Below are 17790 nucleotides of genomic sequence, written 5' to 3'. Positions count from 1 at the left end.
TCTTTTTCCAAAATGAGTGGCTCAAGGTAAATAAACATTTGTTGCCATGTGACCTAAGAAACGTGATATTAAAATGATAAAACATGACAGAAATGCCAGAAAGGCATTGCGCAATGTTTTTGAAGTAATCTAGAACTACTTATTATTTGCGCAAAAATCGATGAAGCCTGCTCTTCTGAAACAACCTGAGATTCCAGTAGCTATTGCTTCTATGCCCTGAGAATGGCCTATATGAATCTGAATATTCATTCACAGGCATCCAATAGTTATATACTCTAGGAAATAAACTGCATTTTACTATTTTAAGTATAAGTCAGACTCCTGAGGTGAGTTTCCTAATTTGCAAAGTCACCAACTACAGGATGCCTGTAACACATCGTCGGTATATAGGTATATAGTCACGATGTACACATTTTCTGAAGGCCTGTTTGGTAGGAGATGCAAAGGCACACAATTGCTTATCAGCCCAAATATCGACTAGTTGCACAATACAATATCTAGTGTATGTAACAGCTATATCAAATATTTACTGTTACAAAAAAATAAAGTTCAATTCAAACACAGCCTTTTTAAAGAATGATGTAGTTCTGATCTTAGTTAGCAATGTATTGTGCAAGTGGTCAGTTTAGCTCAAATATTTGGTGTGAAATAGTGACCAATGTGAATAGATCTTTCACAAATTTACATTTCAATCATTTTTGTCGGCAGACAATGTACATAATAGTTTTAAAACTACTTAACCATGATCAACAGCTACTTGTGATTTGTTTGCTTTATAGCATTATAAATGAAAGAGCTATGTAATTATGAAAACTAAATATAAGTGCATTCTAATCTTGTGATCTGGGAAAAAGATAGTAATAAAAGGTGAGTGATTTGTGTCACAATGCCTGTATAGCTCCTTTGAATCCAGTGCTTGGAGCTGGATTTTCATTTGTATCATGATCAAGTGCATTAACTGTTGCGTCAGAATTGCTCTGTTGGTCATAGTGAGATAGCATTTATGCAGTCAAGCTTACTTTTTTTTTTAAATAATGAGGTAATACTGATGAGGTGATTTGTTGTGTTCAAAAAAAATCAATCGAAGTAAAAAAGAAAAAATACATACATGATGTTCATTTTAAAAGATATCGTTTGACCCCTGACGGGAAAATGTGAATGTTACACTGTAAAACAATTACAAGAATGTCAGAATTTTAAATTTCAAGTCAACCCATTTCACTTAATTGTCAAGTTTCTGTGAAAACTCAAAAAAACATTGCTAAAATGTTAATTGAACTGGACTTTTGGTAAGTAAATTGAATTTAATCTTCAAGTAAATGTTGCTTCAGATTAAGTGAATTGTAAAAATGTGGCTCCGAACGGGAATCGAACCCATAATGGCAATGGAACCCGCAGACAAGTGAGCTTAACCCACTGGCTAACAGTTACTAGAATGCTCTTTAGGAAGCATTAGGAGGGAGTATAATGCTAAGTTCACGCAACTTATCGTTTCAAATTCAGTTCCAGGGATAAAATTAGTTAGGAATATGCCAAAGAGAACTCAAGAGTTCTGTCTACTTAAAATCTGAAGTGACTAATCGGAATTTAGTAATTTTTACAGTGTAATTTGGTGGACACAGAATTACCTATTGTTGAAAGGCTTGGTAGTAATGAGGTAATGAGCTAGAAGTGCTAACAGCAGAAGTGCTGTATGCCTGAGGTAGTTGGCTATGGTTGTGGGCAACAGGGCCTTGGGGCACATGAGCCTGAGGAGGCTGGAAGAAGGTAAACGGCCCTGAAGCCTGAGAGGACAACCCAGTGGTGGAGGTTGGTGAAGATGTGGCGGTGGTGGCAGCAGGATAACCCATCATTAGGCCACCCATTCCAACGTGAGAGCCGTAAGGTGGCAAGCCGAAAGGCAAAAAGCCCAAGAGCGGCCCGAGTTCCATGTTAGTGGTGCAGGAAAGCTCGGGATTCCTGGGCACGAGGTGTGGATCGCTGCTGACAGCCATCCCTTCAGCGAGCATCTCCCGTTGAGGAGAGCTGGACGTCGAGGTAGAAGAGTTGACAGAACTGATGTGTGGAGGAGGAGCCCCCTGCAGATCCAGCAGGAAACTGTCCACGTCTGTGCGAGGATATGAGGTAGATCCTTGTTGGTACCTAGGCACGCTGCTGTATGACTGCTGCTGCGGTGCCGAAAGAGGCTGCAAGTGATGGTGGTGGTTGTGAGGCGATGCCGGGGGCATGTGGCGACCCACACCCATGGAGACCTGCATGAGGCCATGTGGGTGACTCATTCCAGACACAGGATTAGAAATAGGGTAGGAGTTGAACATGTCCCTAGTAAAGCTCTCCACGGGTTCCTTGGTGGATGAGGAGGAACCTCGATCTGAAGCTGCAGGGCTCAATTCCTTTCCTGGACCCTGACTGGTTGGAGTAGATGTTTCCACTGGGGTACTGGCCGTAACCAGTGGAATTAATCCCGCATCGTGCGCATGGCTCTTCTTCAAGTGACGGGTCAAGTGGTCCCTACGACCAAACCGTTGGGCACAGCGGGGACACAAGAAATCCCGGCGTCCAGTGTGCACCACGGCATGGCGCCGCACATCCTTGCGAGTGTAAAAGCGGCGGTCACATCGCTCACAGGAATATTTCCTCTCTCTTACCGACACGACGGCATTGTTATTGCCCTCTGGCGGTGGCCTGTCAATATGGCCGCCGCCCAGGTGTTCCAGCAGGGATGGTGCGCCTTCCGAACAGGGTAAGCCTGCACCAGCACTGTGAGCTTCCAGTAGGTGCCGCCTATATCCCAGCTGCGTGTTGTATTGCTTTCCGCACTCCTGACAGTGGAAGCCTAGCTGTCTGTTGGCTATGGGGGTATCCTGCAGCTGACTCTTTAGTTGTTCTTGCTGATGGAACATGATCCCACAGGGTTGGTGGCGTTGGTTACGTTGCAGGAGAAGAACTGAGTGCGAAAGCCGACACAAGCAATAATCATGAGGATTCTACAGGTAGCTGCCCATCAACTCTCTGCTTTTAGGCCGCTGTGTTATCTCTGGGTGCTAGCAATAATACTAAGTGCAGTTTTTAGACTATTTAATGATCCCTTGTGGCAATGACAGGTGGTCTGTCCTGTCTTGGTGGGACAGGCCTGTGTCCAGCGCTTGGTTTCGATGACAGCACCTGCCATAGCAACCCCAAGAGGGCTGCAATTATGAGGGGCTTGAATTGAATGGATTTGAGATTATTTTGTTGGCGTAAGAGTCCGTTTGGTTTCAGCAGAGGCACTTCAACATATTAAATGACCTGAAAAATATAGAACATATCACTAACTGAGTGAATTGCATTTTCTGAAATCATTTTAATATTGTGAAACTGCAACCCATTAGCTCATCAGAAATTGCCTTTGCCACAGATCGATTATTAGCAAAGATGACAGGGCATGTCATAAATCAGAAGACACCAGATATAGTCTGAATGAACATGTTGCCCAAGCACACGTCTGTTTTTTTTTTAAATTTTCCATAACGTACATAAAAAATTGAAACAAATAATGCATGGTTTTATTTATTTACTTTTTATCTGCTGTGCAAATGCACTCTCTCAATATTCCAAACTTTACTTGCCAATCCTCTCAGTTCAAATTGATTGGACATCTAATCACCACCAGTGGTTTTGAATGAGATAAGATAACGCCAACAGTATTGTGGGAAGAAACTCCATTACCACAGCTTTAAACTGTCTGTAAATGTTTGGACAAGAGACCAAAACATATTTCGACATACCAATTCATGCTGCACCTTTGTCCTAAATGTACTGTAAAGCAAACATTGAATTTGGTTTAGCTTGAACAAAACATGTATCATAAGACATGATTCTCAATCAGTTTTAAATGGTTTTAATTTGAGAGGTTAGCGCTTACATTTCTTGTTATTAGATTTAAACATTTCCCTGGCGAGGTGGCTGCACTTTAATTCAGTTTCGAGAATTCAAATCTGAAATATTCACAATAAGGAATTTCAACTCAACCGACAGCACCATCTTGTGGACTCAAATAAAACAACAGTCGACTTGAATTCATTTTCTCTATTTTGCGTTCGCAACAGTGTTTAAAAATATAGAGAAATATTTTTCCAAAAGCCGAGTATGGCTTATCTGAAAATAAATATGTAAATGTGTAGCCGATTGGTGCTTGACTGAACCGCAAAGTAGTTACGGGCGTGTGACCACAACTTGCCGTACCGGGGCTAAATGTGTCTGCTAACCGAACTTGACTTCGTGAATTTCAGTGGAGGATGGGAGTTAAACCCAAGACTTATGCAATCAAAATTTCAACGAAAATAAACCATATTGACTGTGAACACTGTAAGCAAGTGTTGAAAGTTCCACCGAGGCAAAACGACTAATTAAAAACAATAGGGGTGCGCTTCACTAACTTGTGCCGGAGTTTTGTCTTGCGGGAGCTAACTCTCTGTATTACTCTAACAAACGGGCTACAAAGTTCCCCTCGAGTCTCAAGTTTACACAGTAGACATTTCTTACCGCCTAGGGCAACACCGCGATCTTCTCCCGGGCCCCATTTGGCCTCCACGTGGGCATTTTGGACAGATGAAACCTTTAAAAGATGTTTATTCGAGTCTGGGCCTGGGCTGCTGGGGCCGCGCTGGAAGCCGTGCATTCTGGGAGCATGACGTCACACACCAGGCTCAGTAGAGCGACAGCAGTAAACTACGACTGGAACTCATCAGCATGGAGCTCATTTTTGATGCTATTATTCTCATCTCATTTTCTGAACCGCTTTATCCTCACTAGGGTTGCAGGGGTTGCTGTTGCATATCTCAGCTGACTTTGGGCCAGAGGTTATTTGGTGGCCAGCCAATTGTAGGGCACAAGGAGGCAAACAACCATTCACGCTCACTCATACCTAGGGGCAATTTAGAGTGTCCATTCAGCCTACCATGCATGTCTTTGGAATGTGGAAGGAAACCAGAGTACCCAGAGAAAACCCACGCAGTCCTGGAGAGAACTTGCAAACTCCACACAGGTGGACCAACATGGATTTGAACCTAGGACCCCCAATGTGAGCCTGACACGCTAACCACTCAGCGACCTTTGTGAAGATAAGAGGTTCAGAAGATGAACTATATCCAAATGTCTTTTGTCCAAGCAATTTGAATAGAACAGCCGCAAAATTATAATCATATAGAAAACAAACAAAAAAAATCTAGTTGTGCAGCACCATAATAAAGTTGCAAACAAATAGTTGGAATGATGGATGTCACAATAGTTTATACAGTCAATAAACTTGGTCACCCAATGCAATAAATTGAGCTATATTGGTTGTGATTTGTTGATTAGTTTTTTTTTTTTTTTTTACTTCAAGGGTTGTTTATATAGTGAAAATGTATGTTGACACATTTTTGCATGAAACTGATTGTTCTTTTTAAAAAAAATCTTAACTCATTAACTGTCATACCAAAACATAAAATGGCGATCTTTTTTACCATCTGATAAAGACGCAATTGAGCCAGATTTCCAATAAATTCCAATCCGATTTCTGATCGGGGACATCCCTTAATATACATACATGTACCGTATTTTCTCCAATAGACGCCGTATTATTAACAAAAAAAATTATGCCTGAATCAAGGGTATGGCATATATGCTCACACAATAAACCTGACATGAACGAAACTGCAAGGTGACAAAGATGATGAGCCATAACGCAAGACAATGCGGCTGAGACGGTCATTTCTTTCAAAATAAAGAAAAGATAAACAAATGAAATGATAAACACAATTTATTTTGATGCCTGTGAATGAAATTCAAGAGAAAAAAATGTATCTTGCATAAACTGAAAAAACTGACTTACTTGTGCCTGCCATTGCTTGCTCAGGGTGCCGCCATATTACCTTTTGCAAATAAATGCAGACCAAATCCAATCTATTTTGACTGGGAGGTAAAAGAGCAAACATTTATTTACTCTTCCCGGTCAAAATGGATTGGAACTTCATCACCGCCAATGGCAATGAAACATTCACAGCCAGTCCTCTCGGTTTCAAAGAATCGGGACGTCGAGTGGAAGACAATTTTTCAAAAGCATCGGTTTGGTAAGACTACAGTCCTGTATACAGAGAAGAAGCTATATATATGTGTATATAGCGTGTAGGATGCAAATATGTATCGGGTGACATGGTCGCTTGGTTGCAGGCCTTTAGCTGGGCTGACCTTTGACCTGGTAGTAGCGTTCCTGCGAGTCTCGCTCTGCTGCAGCACTCCAGCACAGACACAGGCAGCCTTTCCTTCCTTGCAATCGCGTTTCCTTCATGTTGCGTCGCCACAATGTCTGTTGCTCTCATTTAGTAACGGAGACCGACGTATTTCCCACAGCAGCGACAAACCCTCGGGCGTGGTAGGCGTCGCAAAGGGCTCGCAGAGCGTAAAGCCCTCGTCTTGTTTTGAGCCTCGACAGAGCCACAAGCGAGACGTAGCCTTGTTAGCATCTTGCTAAAGCGCCACCGTCGTCTTCTTCAGGGCGCTTTGTCGGAACGACAGGCCAGTGCAGGGGAAATGAAGGACAAACAAAAGAGAAAGAAGGAGCGGACCTGGGCCGAGGCTGCTCGCATGGTAAGTCGTCGATTTCCAGCCTTTGCTGGATTTTGCGGGGAGGTCTTGATGGGGCTGACTGCGTCGCGGTTGTTTTTGGATAGTCCGCTACACACAAGCAGGAAGCTAGCCGTTGGCGTTTCATTGCTCTTGTATGGTTTTTGGGCTCTGTTTAGGTCAGAAATGACCCAAAATGAGCTCATCTTCTTATTTATATTGTGTTACCATAAAGCCAACCAGAGAAAAGAGTGCGTGACCTAAAGCGAGCGCGTTAATTGTCGCCTGTTATCATTAGGGCTCTTTGTTTGCTAGGCGGTATGCTAGCGACTTAGCATCTTCAAAATTCTACAAGATAGACCACATCAAAGACTGAAGAAGTAGTCACTTTATCAGGAAAATAAGACTCGTTCGTCCTCTGCGTATCTTTTCCTGGTTAATACTTTGGTATGACGTCGTGCTCAATACTAGCAGTTTCTCTAATGGTGAAGCCTAAATATACATTACCTATGAAAATTTCATCTACCTTACTTTGAACACAGGTAAAAAATATTCCATGTACTCTTTCATTATTAACATTTATTTAGTTTGACGTCTTTCGCCCCTGGTTGAATATCTGAGTTTATTTTTTTTTGTGTGTCTCTGTGTGTGAGACAGCACCAGTGACCCACAAAGCAGATGACGTTAAAACCAATTTGGCGTGCATAGCCGTCAATGGGAACGAGTTAACGAAGGGCAAAATGTGATTGTGTACTCAATTGATGTTTGGGCATACAGATGGTATTAAAGTTACTAATCAAAATTGTGTTTAAATGATGAGCTTTTACTCGCCAAATGCTACATTAGATGTAAAGCCAAGTAATCAATTAGTGTGTTGATTAAATTTGCTCAACTTTTAAAAACAATTTCTTTCTATTCAAAGATAGAACTTTGACAGTGCTAAAAATGCATTGCAGACTACATGTCCAAAATCTCCAAATGCGGTCGTACCTCTACTTACAGAATTAATTGGTTCCAGAACTTTTTCCTAAATGTGGATTTTTTTTTGTAAGTAGAGCAGTACTTTATATTTAAATTCTGAAATTCTGAAATTCTTTCCTGGATCCTCAAGAAAACTACCCACTAAACAACGGGCGGGCAAACTATTCCACAAAGGGCCGCAGTGGGTGCAAATTTTTTGTTCCTTTCCACCAATCTGGTATGTTAGATATACAAACCGTGGATTGAAGTCGGGTGCTTTTTGTTTCAGCAGGAATCTAATTGATTAAACTGTCTGTGTTGGATCGGTTGGAACAAAAACCTGCACCCACTGCAGACCTCGAGGACCAGATTTGCCCACCCCTGCATTAAACCCTTTAAAAATGATCACAGTGCCCCACCCGTTTATGAAATATGTGAGAAACGGACAAAAATTAAAGAAAATGAGAAGACATTTATTTGTTAATGTACATATTAAAATGAAAAGCAAACATGCAGACATGTGTTCTGTTTTTGCAGTAGTACAGTACGGAGGAAGCTAATGTTTTTCGATGAATATCAGAGCCCACTTATTCATTTTATCTGCACCAATAATTTTAAAGAACTCTCTGACAACTAATGGCGGTCAAAACAGTTGGTGTGGGAGGAAGTAAAGCAGGCCGGTAAAATATCGGGATAATTTCAAAATAAAATAACGGATGCAGAAAATGCATTTACGTTTTGTGGGATTTCGTAACTTGGATCTTGGGATGGGCATTTGCATATCAAATTTAGCTGGAGGCATTCATAAGTAAAGGTACAACTGTATATTGGATCACTGTGAGGAAGCAGATGCTTGATTAACCATTGTAGCTTAAAATGCAGAAATGTGTTTTAGTTTTGGAGAAAATTTGCAGCTTACTAAATTAGTCAACTTCAAAGATTTTTACTTGGACTTTTATTCATGTATTCTTGTCGAAACTATTGCACTATTGCACCTTGCTCTTTATGACTTTGCAGTGAACCGCCACCTATCTGCGAGTCACTATTGATAAATGCTCGAGTATTTAATTACTTCCAGTTTTGTGCTATTTATAATTGTTGCCGCCAATGTGTAATCAGTGACATGGAACTAATGAATTATGTACTTAATTAACTGTTCCAAGACCTCTCTGTGTTTGGGCGGAGCCAAGTAAGTAGTTTTTCCTCCCCCCTTTAAACTGAGCTGGTCTGTAAGCGTTTGTAACTTTTAATTTAGTAGGTATTGGAAATATTAATTTGTCGAGCTGATACTGTCTGTGTATGTTATATACAATTTAAACATTTACACTTAAAAATCTCTGTATTTGTGTATTTAATGTAGTTTTGCCTTTTTTGCAGGTGCTGGAGAACTTTTCCGATGCTCCTATGACCCCGAAACAAATACTTCATGTGATCCAAACCAAGGGACTTAAGGAAATGAGGTCAGACGTCCACATAATCACGCACAATAGAATTGTTATACATGATCTTGAAATGTTTGAATTTTGCTATTAAATATTGAAACAGTCCCAGTACACTTTTCATTCACCTACGTACATATGACCAGGACATTTTTGGATTTAAAAAAACAAAAATCATTTTTGTTCCTGTTTTAGTATTCTCTTCACGTTGTAATACTTTACACGTCATGTTTACTTTTTTCTTTCAACCTGTTTTTTATTCTGTTCCTCTGCTTTTTTCCCCCCATGCACTCTTTCAACCACTGATCAACTGAACAGAAGGTATGTTATCATCTGTGCTTGTATATCTAAATAGGCGTGTGTTAACATAAGTTTTTCAAATAACAATAGCCTACGAAACAATGTAACAGGCCCTGTCTGTGGTTAAGAAAGATTTCATAAAAATAAGATAAAAAAATACATAAGTCGCACTAGAGTGTAAATCATTGGCCCAACCAAACTATGAAAAAAAACTGCCACTTATAGTCCAGAAAATATGGGACTTAATGGAGACTATCCACCATGTCTCCTTTCAGGCCAATTAAAAACTTAAACATGAATGATATGTTTTCCCAATCCCTGATATATTTTAAATATGTATATTTCATATTCTTGCATGTTGTAGCAAGTAATTACTTAAAAGCTTCCACTGTTGTGGGAATGAAAATGTGGCTTTTTTTAACAAACAAACAAATCAATCAATGAATGTTTTAGCTTGGAAAAATGTCATACTCTAATCTAGAGAATAATTATTTGCTCAAAATTTTCCTCTTATCTCGAGCATCTCATAGGTTGAACTGCTCGTATGTAGAGGTTCCACTGTATATATATATATTTTTGCTGCTGTTGACAGTGATAGGCGTCCAGTTAATTTAACCTGGTAGAATTGCAGTGATCATTCAAATGTAACATGAGAGGTTGTCCTATTTACATTGAGTCATGTAGTGATGTTCACCCTAATACTTACTGACTGGTGACACTAGTTTATTTTGTCTTTTTTATGCAGTGGTACAGCACCTTTAGCCTGCCTAGTCACAATGCTTCACTCCCAGGTGAGGGGAGATCGGGTCAAGAACAGCATCTTCTTTAAGCTGCCTGGGCGGATGAGCCTTTTCACGCTAAAGGTATGTAGACAATCGTCCTTCCCCTTTAAAAAAATGGATTCTACCCTTCTATTTGGTGGATTTTAGTAGTAATAGGCCGTAGTGAGTGCAGGTTTTCATTCCAACTGAACACGAGGAACCTTTTGCAAGTGTAATTAGTTGATTAAAGTCAGGTGCTACGTACTTTAGAAGAAACCTCATTGGTTAAACTGTCGGCACTGGATAGGTGGGAACAAAGACCAGGACCCACTGCGGCCCTCTGCGGAATCATTTTGAGACCCCTGAATTCTAACCTAAGTATTATCAGTTCTCCTCTACCAGTTTGTGTTGGACAGCTGAAGAACATTTGGCCAATCAAGACATGTCTGACCAAGAACATTTTAAATGAGCCTGTCCGAATTGTGGCTTTAATTCCCCCCTGTTCTTCGTTGGCAGGAGTGGCACTCTTCTGCTGATGTGCTATGCATTAAGACATACCCTTCTGCATACTACCTTGGTTCTAACAGGTGGTATAATATGTATATTTTCTATCAGCTTGAACCCCTCTGGCCATTCTCCTATGCCATCAATAAGGCATTTTCACTCAGTGGACTGCTATTTACTGGATATTTTCAATTTTACAATAATCCAAAGCGTTTTGTGCGAAAATGCCAGTAAATCAGCAGTTTCTAAAAATACTCAGCCCAGCCCGCCTGGAACTAACAGCCATGCTACACTCAACGTCATGCAAATCACCTTTTTAACGTATTGACTTTTAGGTGGGCCTGATCATATCAACATCCCTAAATGCATTATGCTGCTGCCACTTAAACAAGCAGTTTCATATTTGTGTTAACTGGCAGCTAACTTTGTGTTTCTCATACTGGACAAGATTTACTTACTGTTGTTGTTGTTGTTCTGAAGTATTTGAGTTCGTTTAAAGGTCAGTTAATCCCAATCCCAAAAAGTGGTTTCATACATGCCTTATACACCCAGGACACCTGCCTTCACCAGCGGCAAAGGGTGGGGAACGGTCGGTTTGCAGGATTTTAATTGGAATTTTCCTGCTCTTTGATCTTCTGGAAGTACTGTTAACTGTTTTGGTCATGTCTGAATAATCACCAGACATTTATGGCAAGATAAGAAAAGTAATCTTTGCCTGAGAACAATCGAAAGCTTAGTTGATGCTGCTAGTTTTCAACATTCATTTTGCTGTCTATTACTGAATTGATTTTAATGTTTTTTTACTGTTTGGAGTATAATGGGCAGTAATCCCAATCAGTTTATATTAATTGGTCTGTACACTTGAACAGAATCAGCATTAATGCAAAAATGTTAGGTGAAAGGGCTTATGTTTCCAGACTTCGATAGCTTTATTTGTGTGCAGTCTTTTTTGATGTTCTCATAAAGTAGGTGATCAACTTTCTATATACTCTTTGATGTCTGTCTGACTTGTAGAAGAACGCCTTGCAGTGGACAAAGACATCAGAGTCTGAAACACCATCTGAGCTCGTGAGCAGTGCTGCAACACCTACCTCTAGCAACACCTCCGTTACAGAGAATCCAGCAGTTGGCCCCACCGAGATAACTGAGCAGGAGAGCTCCAACTCCACTGAAAACACTGCATCAAATTTGGGTAAAGAAAAAAGAAAAACTGTACAGATGATTAACTCTTGACTTGTGCCATATGGGATACTGTACCAAGTCTTCCCTTATGCTGATTGATCTACAGCCTCAACAGATGAAACTTCATCCAGTGTTCCCAGCGCCACAGAACTACAAACTACCAACCAGCCTCAAACCCGTCTCAGTAGAGCGGCAGGATTACAGGGTCGGACTGACACTCAGCAACATGTTCAGCATGCACAGACCAGGCTAAGCCGTTCCCGGCAGGTCAGAGACCATTTTTTGTAAAATAAGTTATTCTGTCTGTCTGTTTGGATTCAGTACCAGATAATCAGATAAAGTTTATTTTATTTCTTGGGTCCAATCAACCACCGCTGTCTCACACTACCATCGTCTTTGCTCTCATAGTCAGGGAGGCAGCGGAAGAAAGCTGTGATGATGCCACGTGTTGTTCTCACTCCTCTTAAAGTTAATGGAGAGCACGTACCATCAGGTAAGTTTTCCTCTTATACGATAATAGATCATTGAATAAGATTATTTATTGTTTCAGTGACAATGAATTGCTATTCAAAAGTTATCACTTAAGATCTTTAACACTATAGAGCAAGTGACAAGTTCTTTATTTTCATTGTTTTAATTTATATGATTCAGGGCCACAATAGCTGCACGTTTATGTTCCAACTGATCCAGCACGTACTGTTTAACCAATGAGACATCTGAAACAAGCAGGGCCTGACTGGAAATAAAAGTGATTAAGTTTTAATTAAGATGTAACCCCTTCATTGGTTGGACTGGTTTGGACACCTGTGCTCTAAGGAGTAATCATAGTTGAGCATGAAAGGGTTAAATGAATCTGTAGAATCAGTGAGTTTTGTGATTCTGTGTAGTAATAGCAATGACCTGCAGATACTTAAGTTTGCCTGCGCTCGCCTAAAGATGTGCATGGTTGTTTTTTTTTTAACCTTTTCAGGACCAATGAAGCGGAGTCGAGGAGGGGTGGATGTGGATTTTGAAACACCTGGTTCCATTCTTGTCAACACCAACATCAGGGCTCTCATTAATGTTAGAACCTTCTCGGCATTCCCAGCCCACTCACAGCAGCAGCTGCTGCAGCTTTTGCCAGAAGTGGACCGCCAGGTAACCTGTTTTTTGTTTTTGTTTTTTTGTTTTGCTAATCCGACCATCTTTATTGATATTTTTCTCATATAATACAATTTGTGTACTTGTGTAGATTGGACCAGATGGAATGGCCAGGCTAAGTAGTTCAGCCCTCAACAATGAATTTTTTACACATGCCTCCCAAAGCTGGAAAGAGAGGTTAGCCGAGGGTAAGTATTTCCTCCAATAATTATCAGTAATCAATCAAACTTTAGGGCTCACAATTCAAATGGAGTAAACCATCATTAACAACAGCCAATAAAAAAAAAAAATCTATTCTATTTGCTTAGGGGAGTTCACTCACGAAATGCAGGTCCGGTTCCGCCAGGAAATGGAGAAGGAGAAAAAGGTTGAGTTGTGGAAAGAAAAGTTTTTTGAGGAGTACCATGGACAAAAGTAAGACATTCCCCTGTCGAAATCCCATTCTTTTTTTTAAATGTGTATTTTGCATGTATGACTTTCATCAATCGTAGTGATTCAATCCCACTCAAACACTGGATTTGTACCTTCAGGTCTGGCCTGACCAGAGAGGAATCCCTTAAGCTCACAATGGCTGACGCAAGTGAAGTTGCGACAAGTGTCCTGGACAGTGACAGTGTTTCTGTGGTGTCAACCGGTGCCCCTAAGAGACGCAGTGTGGGCCGTCGAAGGAGGGATGGTAGAATGAGGCGACGTACCAGAGCTGATCTGCGTCGCAGGGCTCGTCGCACCCTCTGCAAAACCAGCTCACCGGTGCTGCCGTCTGCAGAAGCTGCCGAGGAAGTTGGTCCTTTGGAAACCTCCACAGTCTCTATTGGCTCTCCCTTGTCCGAAAGTACAGTGGTTCAAGGGGAGGTAGTGCTACAAGCCGAATGTGACGAGGAGGTCCCACCGGACGACGTCTCCATTGAACCAAAAACGCCGACGCCCGAACCAGTGGTACTGCCGGCCCCGACACCAACGCCAATTCCCAGTCCAGCATCCACCAGCGACGAGAAAGAACCAATCATTTCAGGCTGCCTGCTCCCCGAGGAGGTTACGCCTGTATTGGCTTCCACCTCATCCCCTTCGTCGTCGTCTTCCTCCGACTCCTCACCTTCATCCTCACCGTCCTCAGCTTCCGATCAACAGGGAGCATTTACCACTGGCTTGGACTCTTCTTCCTCCTCTTCAGTGTCGTCGGGTGCCGCGGTCACAACGGATCACCTGGACGACACTGCGTCTGTGGTAACTTCTGTCACAGGCGGCACAGCCACCAGCAGTCGTGAAAGCAGTCCCTCAGACAGCCCAGCTGGCACCCCCACTTCCAGCGCTCAGCACAAAGAACAGAAGAGAAGGACCGATGAAGCCCGGGCCTTCTCCAGCTTCCCCGAGAAGAGGCCGCGATTGAATGACCAGCAGTCCTTTCGTACCACAATTGACAGGGTCAATTCAGAGAAACCGCAGCCGACCACAGAGGAACCCAAGGTGCCTCCAATCCGGGTAAGATGGTTTTCCAAAGCCTTTCAATCCTACAAATATGAGTACAAAGTCTCCATACTTTTGTCTTTTTCTGCCACAGATTCAACTGTCCAGAATCAAACCACCCTGGATCAAAGGCCACTCCACCTACCAGATCTGTCCCCGCATCGTGCCCCCTGGGGAGGCCTCGCGGAGGTCGGGGACGGGGGGCGCGCGGACGCTGGCAGACATCAAAGCCCGTGCACAGCAAGCCCGTGCCCAGCGAGAGGCCGCTGCTGCTGTTGCAGCCTCTGCCGAAGGGCCAGGGCCGAACAGGGTCCGGCTGCGGCCTGCTGCTGGGTTACCGGATTGCAACAGTGGGCAGCGAGCACAAGAGCACCCAGGGCCGATTGAGCCGGGAGGAGGCAGTGGAAGAAGGGGAGGTGGTGGGGGGACACAGGAGCAGGGAAAGACTTCTGAAACGGATTCGTCTGGAACACAACTACAGCATCCCAATGTAGAAAGCAAAACTCTGCCTTCGCCTCCCCCGTCTGCTACCTCAACCACCACGGTATCGGAGAAGCCGCACACGGCAAGCCCTCCTCCAAAAACCCAGGGAGATGCGAGTACAACGTCAGCTAAAGACCACACTCCATCCAACAGACCTGCGGGCCAAGCGACTGACCTTCCCTCTCAAGAAAGCGATACCACTTCACCGGCTAGGAAAAACAAGACTGCCCCGTACGCTACTGCCCCTTTGGAGAGGCTCGACCATGCAAGAGAAAAAAGGCCTCTCGCTCAAACCTCCATCCCCGATTCCCTTCCCAGGTTTGGGGCTCAGGGTGTTGTTGTACAGAAGCTGGTCAGATCCGCGACACCCGCAGAACACCAGCCTGACGGATGCGCAGGTGGTGTCATTCAGCACGCTTCTCATCACCAGGACTCGCAGGATACCGACTCGGCAACACGGCAATCGCCTCACCTGGAGTCTTCGGGGAGAGATGACGAGGCCGGGATACACAGCGATTCCACAGAAACCGCTTCAGACTGTGAGAATGAGAGCCATGTGGACGAGCAGCTGACTGAGCCAGATTGGTGTTCACCAATGAGAGGCCACAGAAGAATGCAGGAAGCCCTTTGCAGCCCCACTCGCCCCCGGCAACCAGTAATCCGAGGCAACGAGTCCAATCGTCACGGCCAGACCGTCATTCAGCCGTGTTTTTCGAACGGCATGCCACACCCTTCGCAAACTCTGCCCTTTTCCCAAGATCGCCACAATGTTGTAGTCAAAGTCGAACTCGTAGACGATCGCCAGAGCTCCAAACAGGGCTTGCTGGAAGAAGACCATAATGGACGTATTAAACCTTCTACCTATCCTTCTAGTGCTTCTGGGGACTCCAAAAAACTGTCCTCTTTGACAAGAACGCTGTCCAGCGTGGAAGCCAACAACCCCTTGGTGACGCAACTCCTACAAGGCAGTCTTCCTCTGGATAAAGTGTTACCCCCACACTCTGCCGATAGGCTAGAAATCAGTCGATCGACAGGACGCCAGCGAAGACCCTCCAACAGGGCCCCCGAGCCCCCGGAAGACACGTCTATTACTCAGAAAAGCTATCCAGTTTCCTGTTTAATGGAGACGCCAAATACATCACAGTATCAGTCTCAGCAGGCGGCCGGAGCCGTCCCAGTCATCACCTCACCGCCATTCCCCACGACCTCCCCAAGCAAGTCGAACCATTGCGTGGAAGCGGCCAATAGCAAAGAGTTATCGGTCCATCAGCCCTCGCAAGGGCCTGTCCCGGACAGGAATCCGTCGGCAAACAGGAGCGTAGCGAACGGACCGTCTCCACGTCCCGCAGACCCATGTCCCTCCGAAGGCGTGCATAGTCTGAAGATCAACCGGCGAGCCCCGCAGTCCCAGATCCCTCTCCCCAGTCAACAGGAGCCGGCGGCGCCTGTCCCCAAGGTCAAGTCTGAAGTCCCCTCAAAGCCGTCTTGTCAGGCTCTCTCGAAAACATCCGCCATGGTCACCAAGAAAGAGCCTATGAATTCCATGGACGGCTACCCCAGCGGCGGGGCCATGGAGGGACTCCTCAACATGGAGATGAATCTGTCTCGAATGGCAAAAAACGAGCTGAGCAAAGCTCCGTACTCATCCAGTTATCACTCGCCCCCAGCGTCGCTCCCCTTTCAGCTCTACGGGAAAATTTCCAAGAAGGGCGGGGGTCTCGGAGGCGTCAGCTACACGGCCAACGTGTCCGTGATGGACAATACAAGCTTCTCCCGGAACGTGGCGGATGGCGTACTTCAGCTGCGCCCTCGTTTGGCCTCCAGTCAGGCCACGCTCAGCATCCAGACCTTTACTGACAGTACGGCCGAGGAGGTTTCGCTCAAGTGCTCCTGTCGCCTCAAAGCTATGATCATGTGCCAAGGCTGCGGGGCCTTCTGCCACGATGATTGCATCGGGCCCTCCAAGCTGTGTGTGTCTTGTCTGGTAGTGAGATAATTTGTCAATGGGCTGCAGTTACCGTGGATACAGCCCAACTGGCAAGATTTGTCGTGTATATTATGACTGGGAAGTTTGTTTTTGTTGCACATTTTCAGATTTTCTTTTTAGCTGTAATTATATATTATTGATATTCTTTTTATTGACTATTAATATTATTTGGAGGCACGGTTTCTCGCTAACATTTTGGTCATCACGCCTCAAACATTTACCTCATGTTGTTCCACCAGCCGTTATTAGGTGGCCATAGTTTTTTGGTTCATGTTGTCTCTGCGCAAAGAAATATTTTTTTAAACCATTAAAAGAGTGAAGAACAGTCGTTTTTTGTTTGCTTGTTTTTTTTTTTTTTTACCAGTAGTCGATAGTGTTAAAAGAAAGATGGAACGTCATCTCAATCTTGGGCATTACACATGAAAATAAAAAATAAAAGACTCAAGCGGATGTAGTTATAAACAGGAACTATAAACTAACTATATATAATATTATATTATATATATATATATATATATATATATATATATATATATATATATATATATATATATATATATATATATATATATATATATATATATATATATATATATATATATATATATATATATATATATATATATATATATATATATATATATATATATATATATATATATATATATATATATATATATATATATATATATATATATACAAAAGAATAAACAAAAAGGAATAATAAACAGGATTTGAATCAATGGTAATGTAAATGTAATGGCACGTGAAAGAATAGAAATAGATTTGTAAATGCAAAAAAAATGCATTTTAAAGGCACCAAGGGTTTGTGCTCAAAATGAAAATAAACTGGTGTCTACTTAGGTAGTTTGACCTCAATATTTTAGTTGAGCTGCTTTATTTGCCTCAGAATAAACAGAAAGTGCCCTGGAATTGAACAGGAAGTGAGTGAACTTGAATGCCCTAAACTTAACTAGAATTGACC

The 17790-nt window shown here is 42.9% G+C and overlaps 2 protein-coding genes across 2 annotated transcripts; one reads left to right on the top strand and one right to left on the bottom strand.

Annotated features, from left to right (window-relative positions):
- Positions 1 to 378: 378 nt before the first annotated feature.
- Positions 379 to 4727, bottom strand: LOC144205428 (zinc finger protein PLAGL2-like). The gene is made up of 2 exons (XM_077729802.1): positions 4525 to 4727; positions 379 to 3288 (listed from the first exon to the last, which is right to left on the bottom strand). The coding sequence occupies exon 2, from the start codon at positions 2901 to 2903 to the stop codon at positions 1629 to 1631; it is 1275 nt and encodes a 424-aa protein (XP_077585928.1). The 5' UTR covers positions 2904 to 3288; positions 4525 to 4727; the 3' UTR covers positions 379 to 1628.
- Positions 4728 to 6192: 1465 nt separating this feature from the next.
- Positions 6193 to 17133, top strand: asxl1 (ASXL transcriptional regulator 1). Its single transcript, XM_077724039.1, has 12 exons — positions 6193 to 6609; positions 8923 to 9005; positions 9303 to 9305; positions 10030 to 10147; positions 11564 to 11741; positions 11838 to 11998; positions 12140 to 12224; positions 12702 to 12868; positions 12963 to 13059; positions 13180 to 13285; positions 13402 to 14350; positions 14430 to 17133. The coding sequence occupies exons 1-12, from the start codon at positions 6553 to 6555 to the stop codon at positions 16812 to 16814; spliced, it is 4389 nt and encodes a 1462-aa protein (XP_077580165.1). The 5' UTR covers positions 6193 to 6552; the 3' UTR covers positions 16815 to 17133.
- The last annotated feature ends 657 nt before the right edge of the window (positions 17134 to 17790 follow it).

The sequence above is a fragment of the Stigmatopora nigra genome, chromosome 1 (genome assembly GCF_051989575.1).
Source record: "Stigmatopora nigra isolate UIUO_SnigA chromosome 1, RoL_Snig_1.1, whole genome shotgun sequence".
Lineage (NCBI taxonomy): Eukaryota > Metazoa > Chordata > Actinopteri > Syngnathiformes > Syngnathidae > Stigmatopora > Stigmatopora nigra.
Note: the sequence above shows the minus strand (reverse complement) of the source record. Positions and strands in the feature narration are given on the sequence as shown.

Bases quoted from the DNA above. Each gene is read 5' to 3' on its own strand.
- asxl1 (XM_077724039.1), top strand. From the start codon at position 6,553: ATGAAGGACAAACAAAAGAGAAAGAAGGAGCGGACCTGGGCCGAGGCT. The intron at 13,060-13,179 runs GTAAGTATTTCC...CTATTTGCTTAG, and splicing joins GAAAGAGAGGTTAGCCGAGG to GGGAGTTCACTCACGAAATG. The intron at 14,351-14,429 runs GTAAGATGGTTT...TTTCTGCCACAG, and splicing joins CCAAGGTGCCTCCAATCCGG to ATTCAACTGTCCAGAATCAA.
- LOC144205428 (XM_077729802.1), bottom strand. From the start codon at position 2,903: ATGTTCCATCAGCAAGAACAACTAAAGAGTCAGCTGCAGGATACCCCC.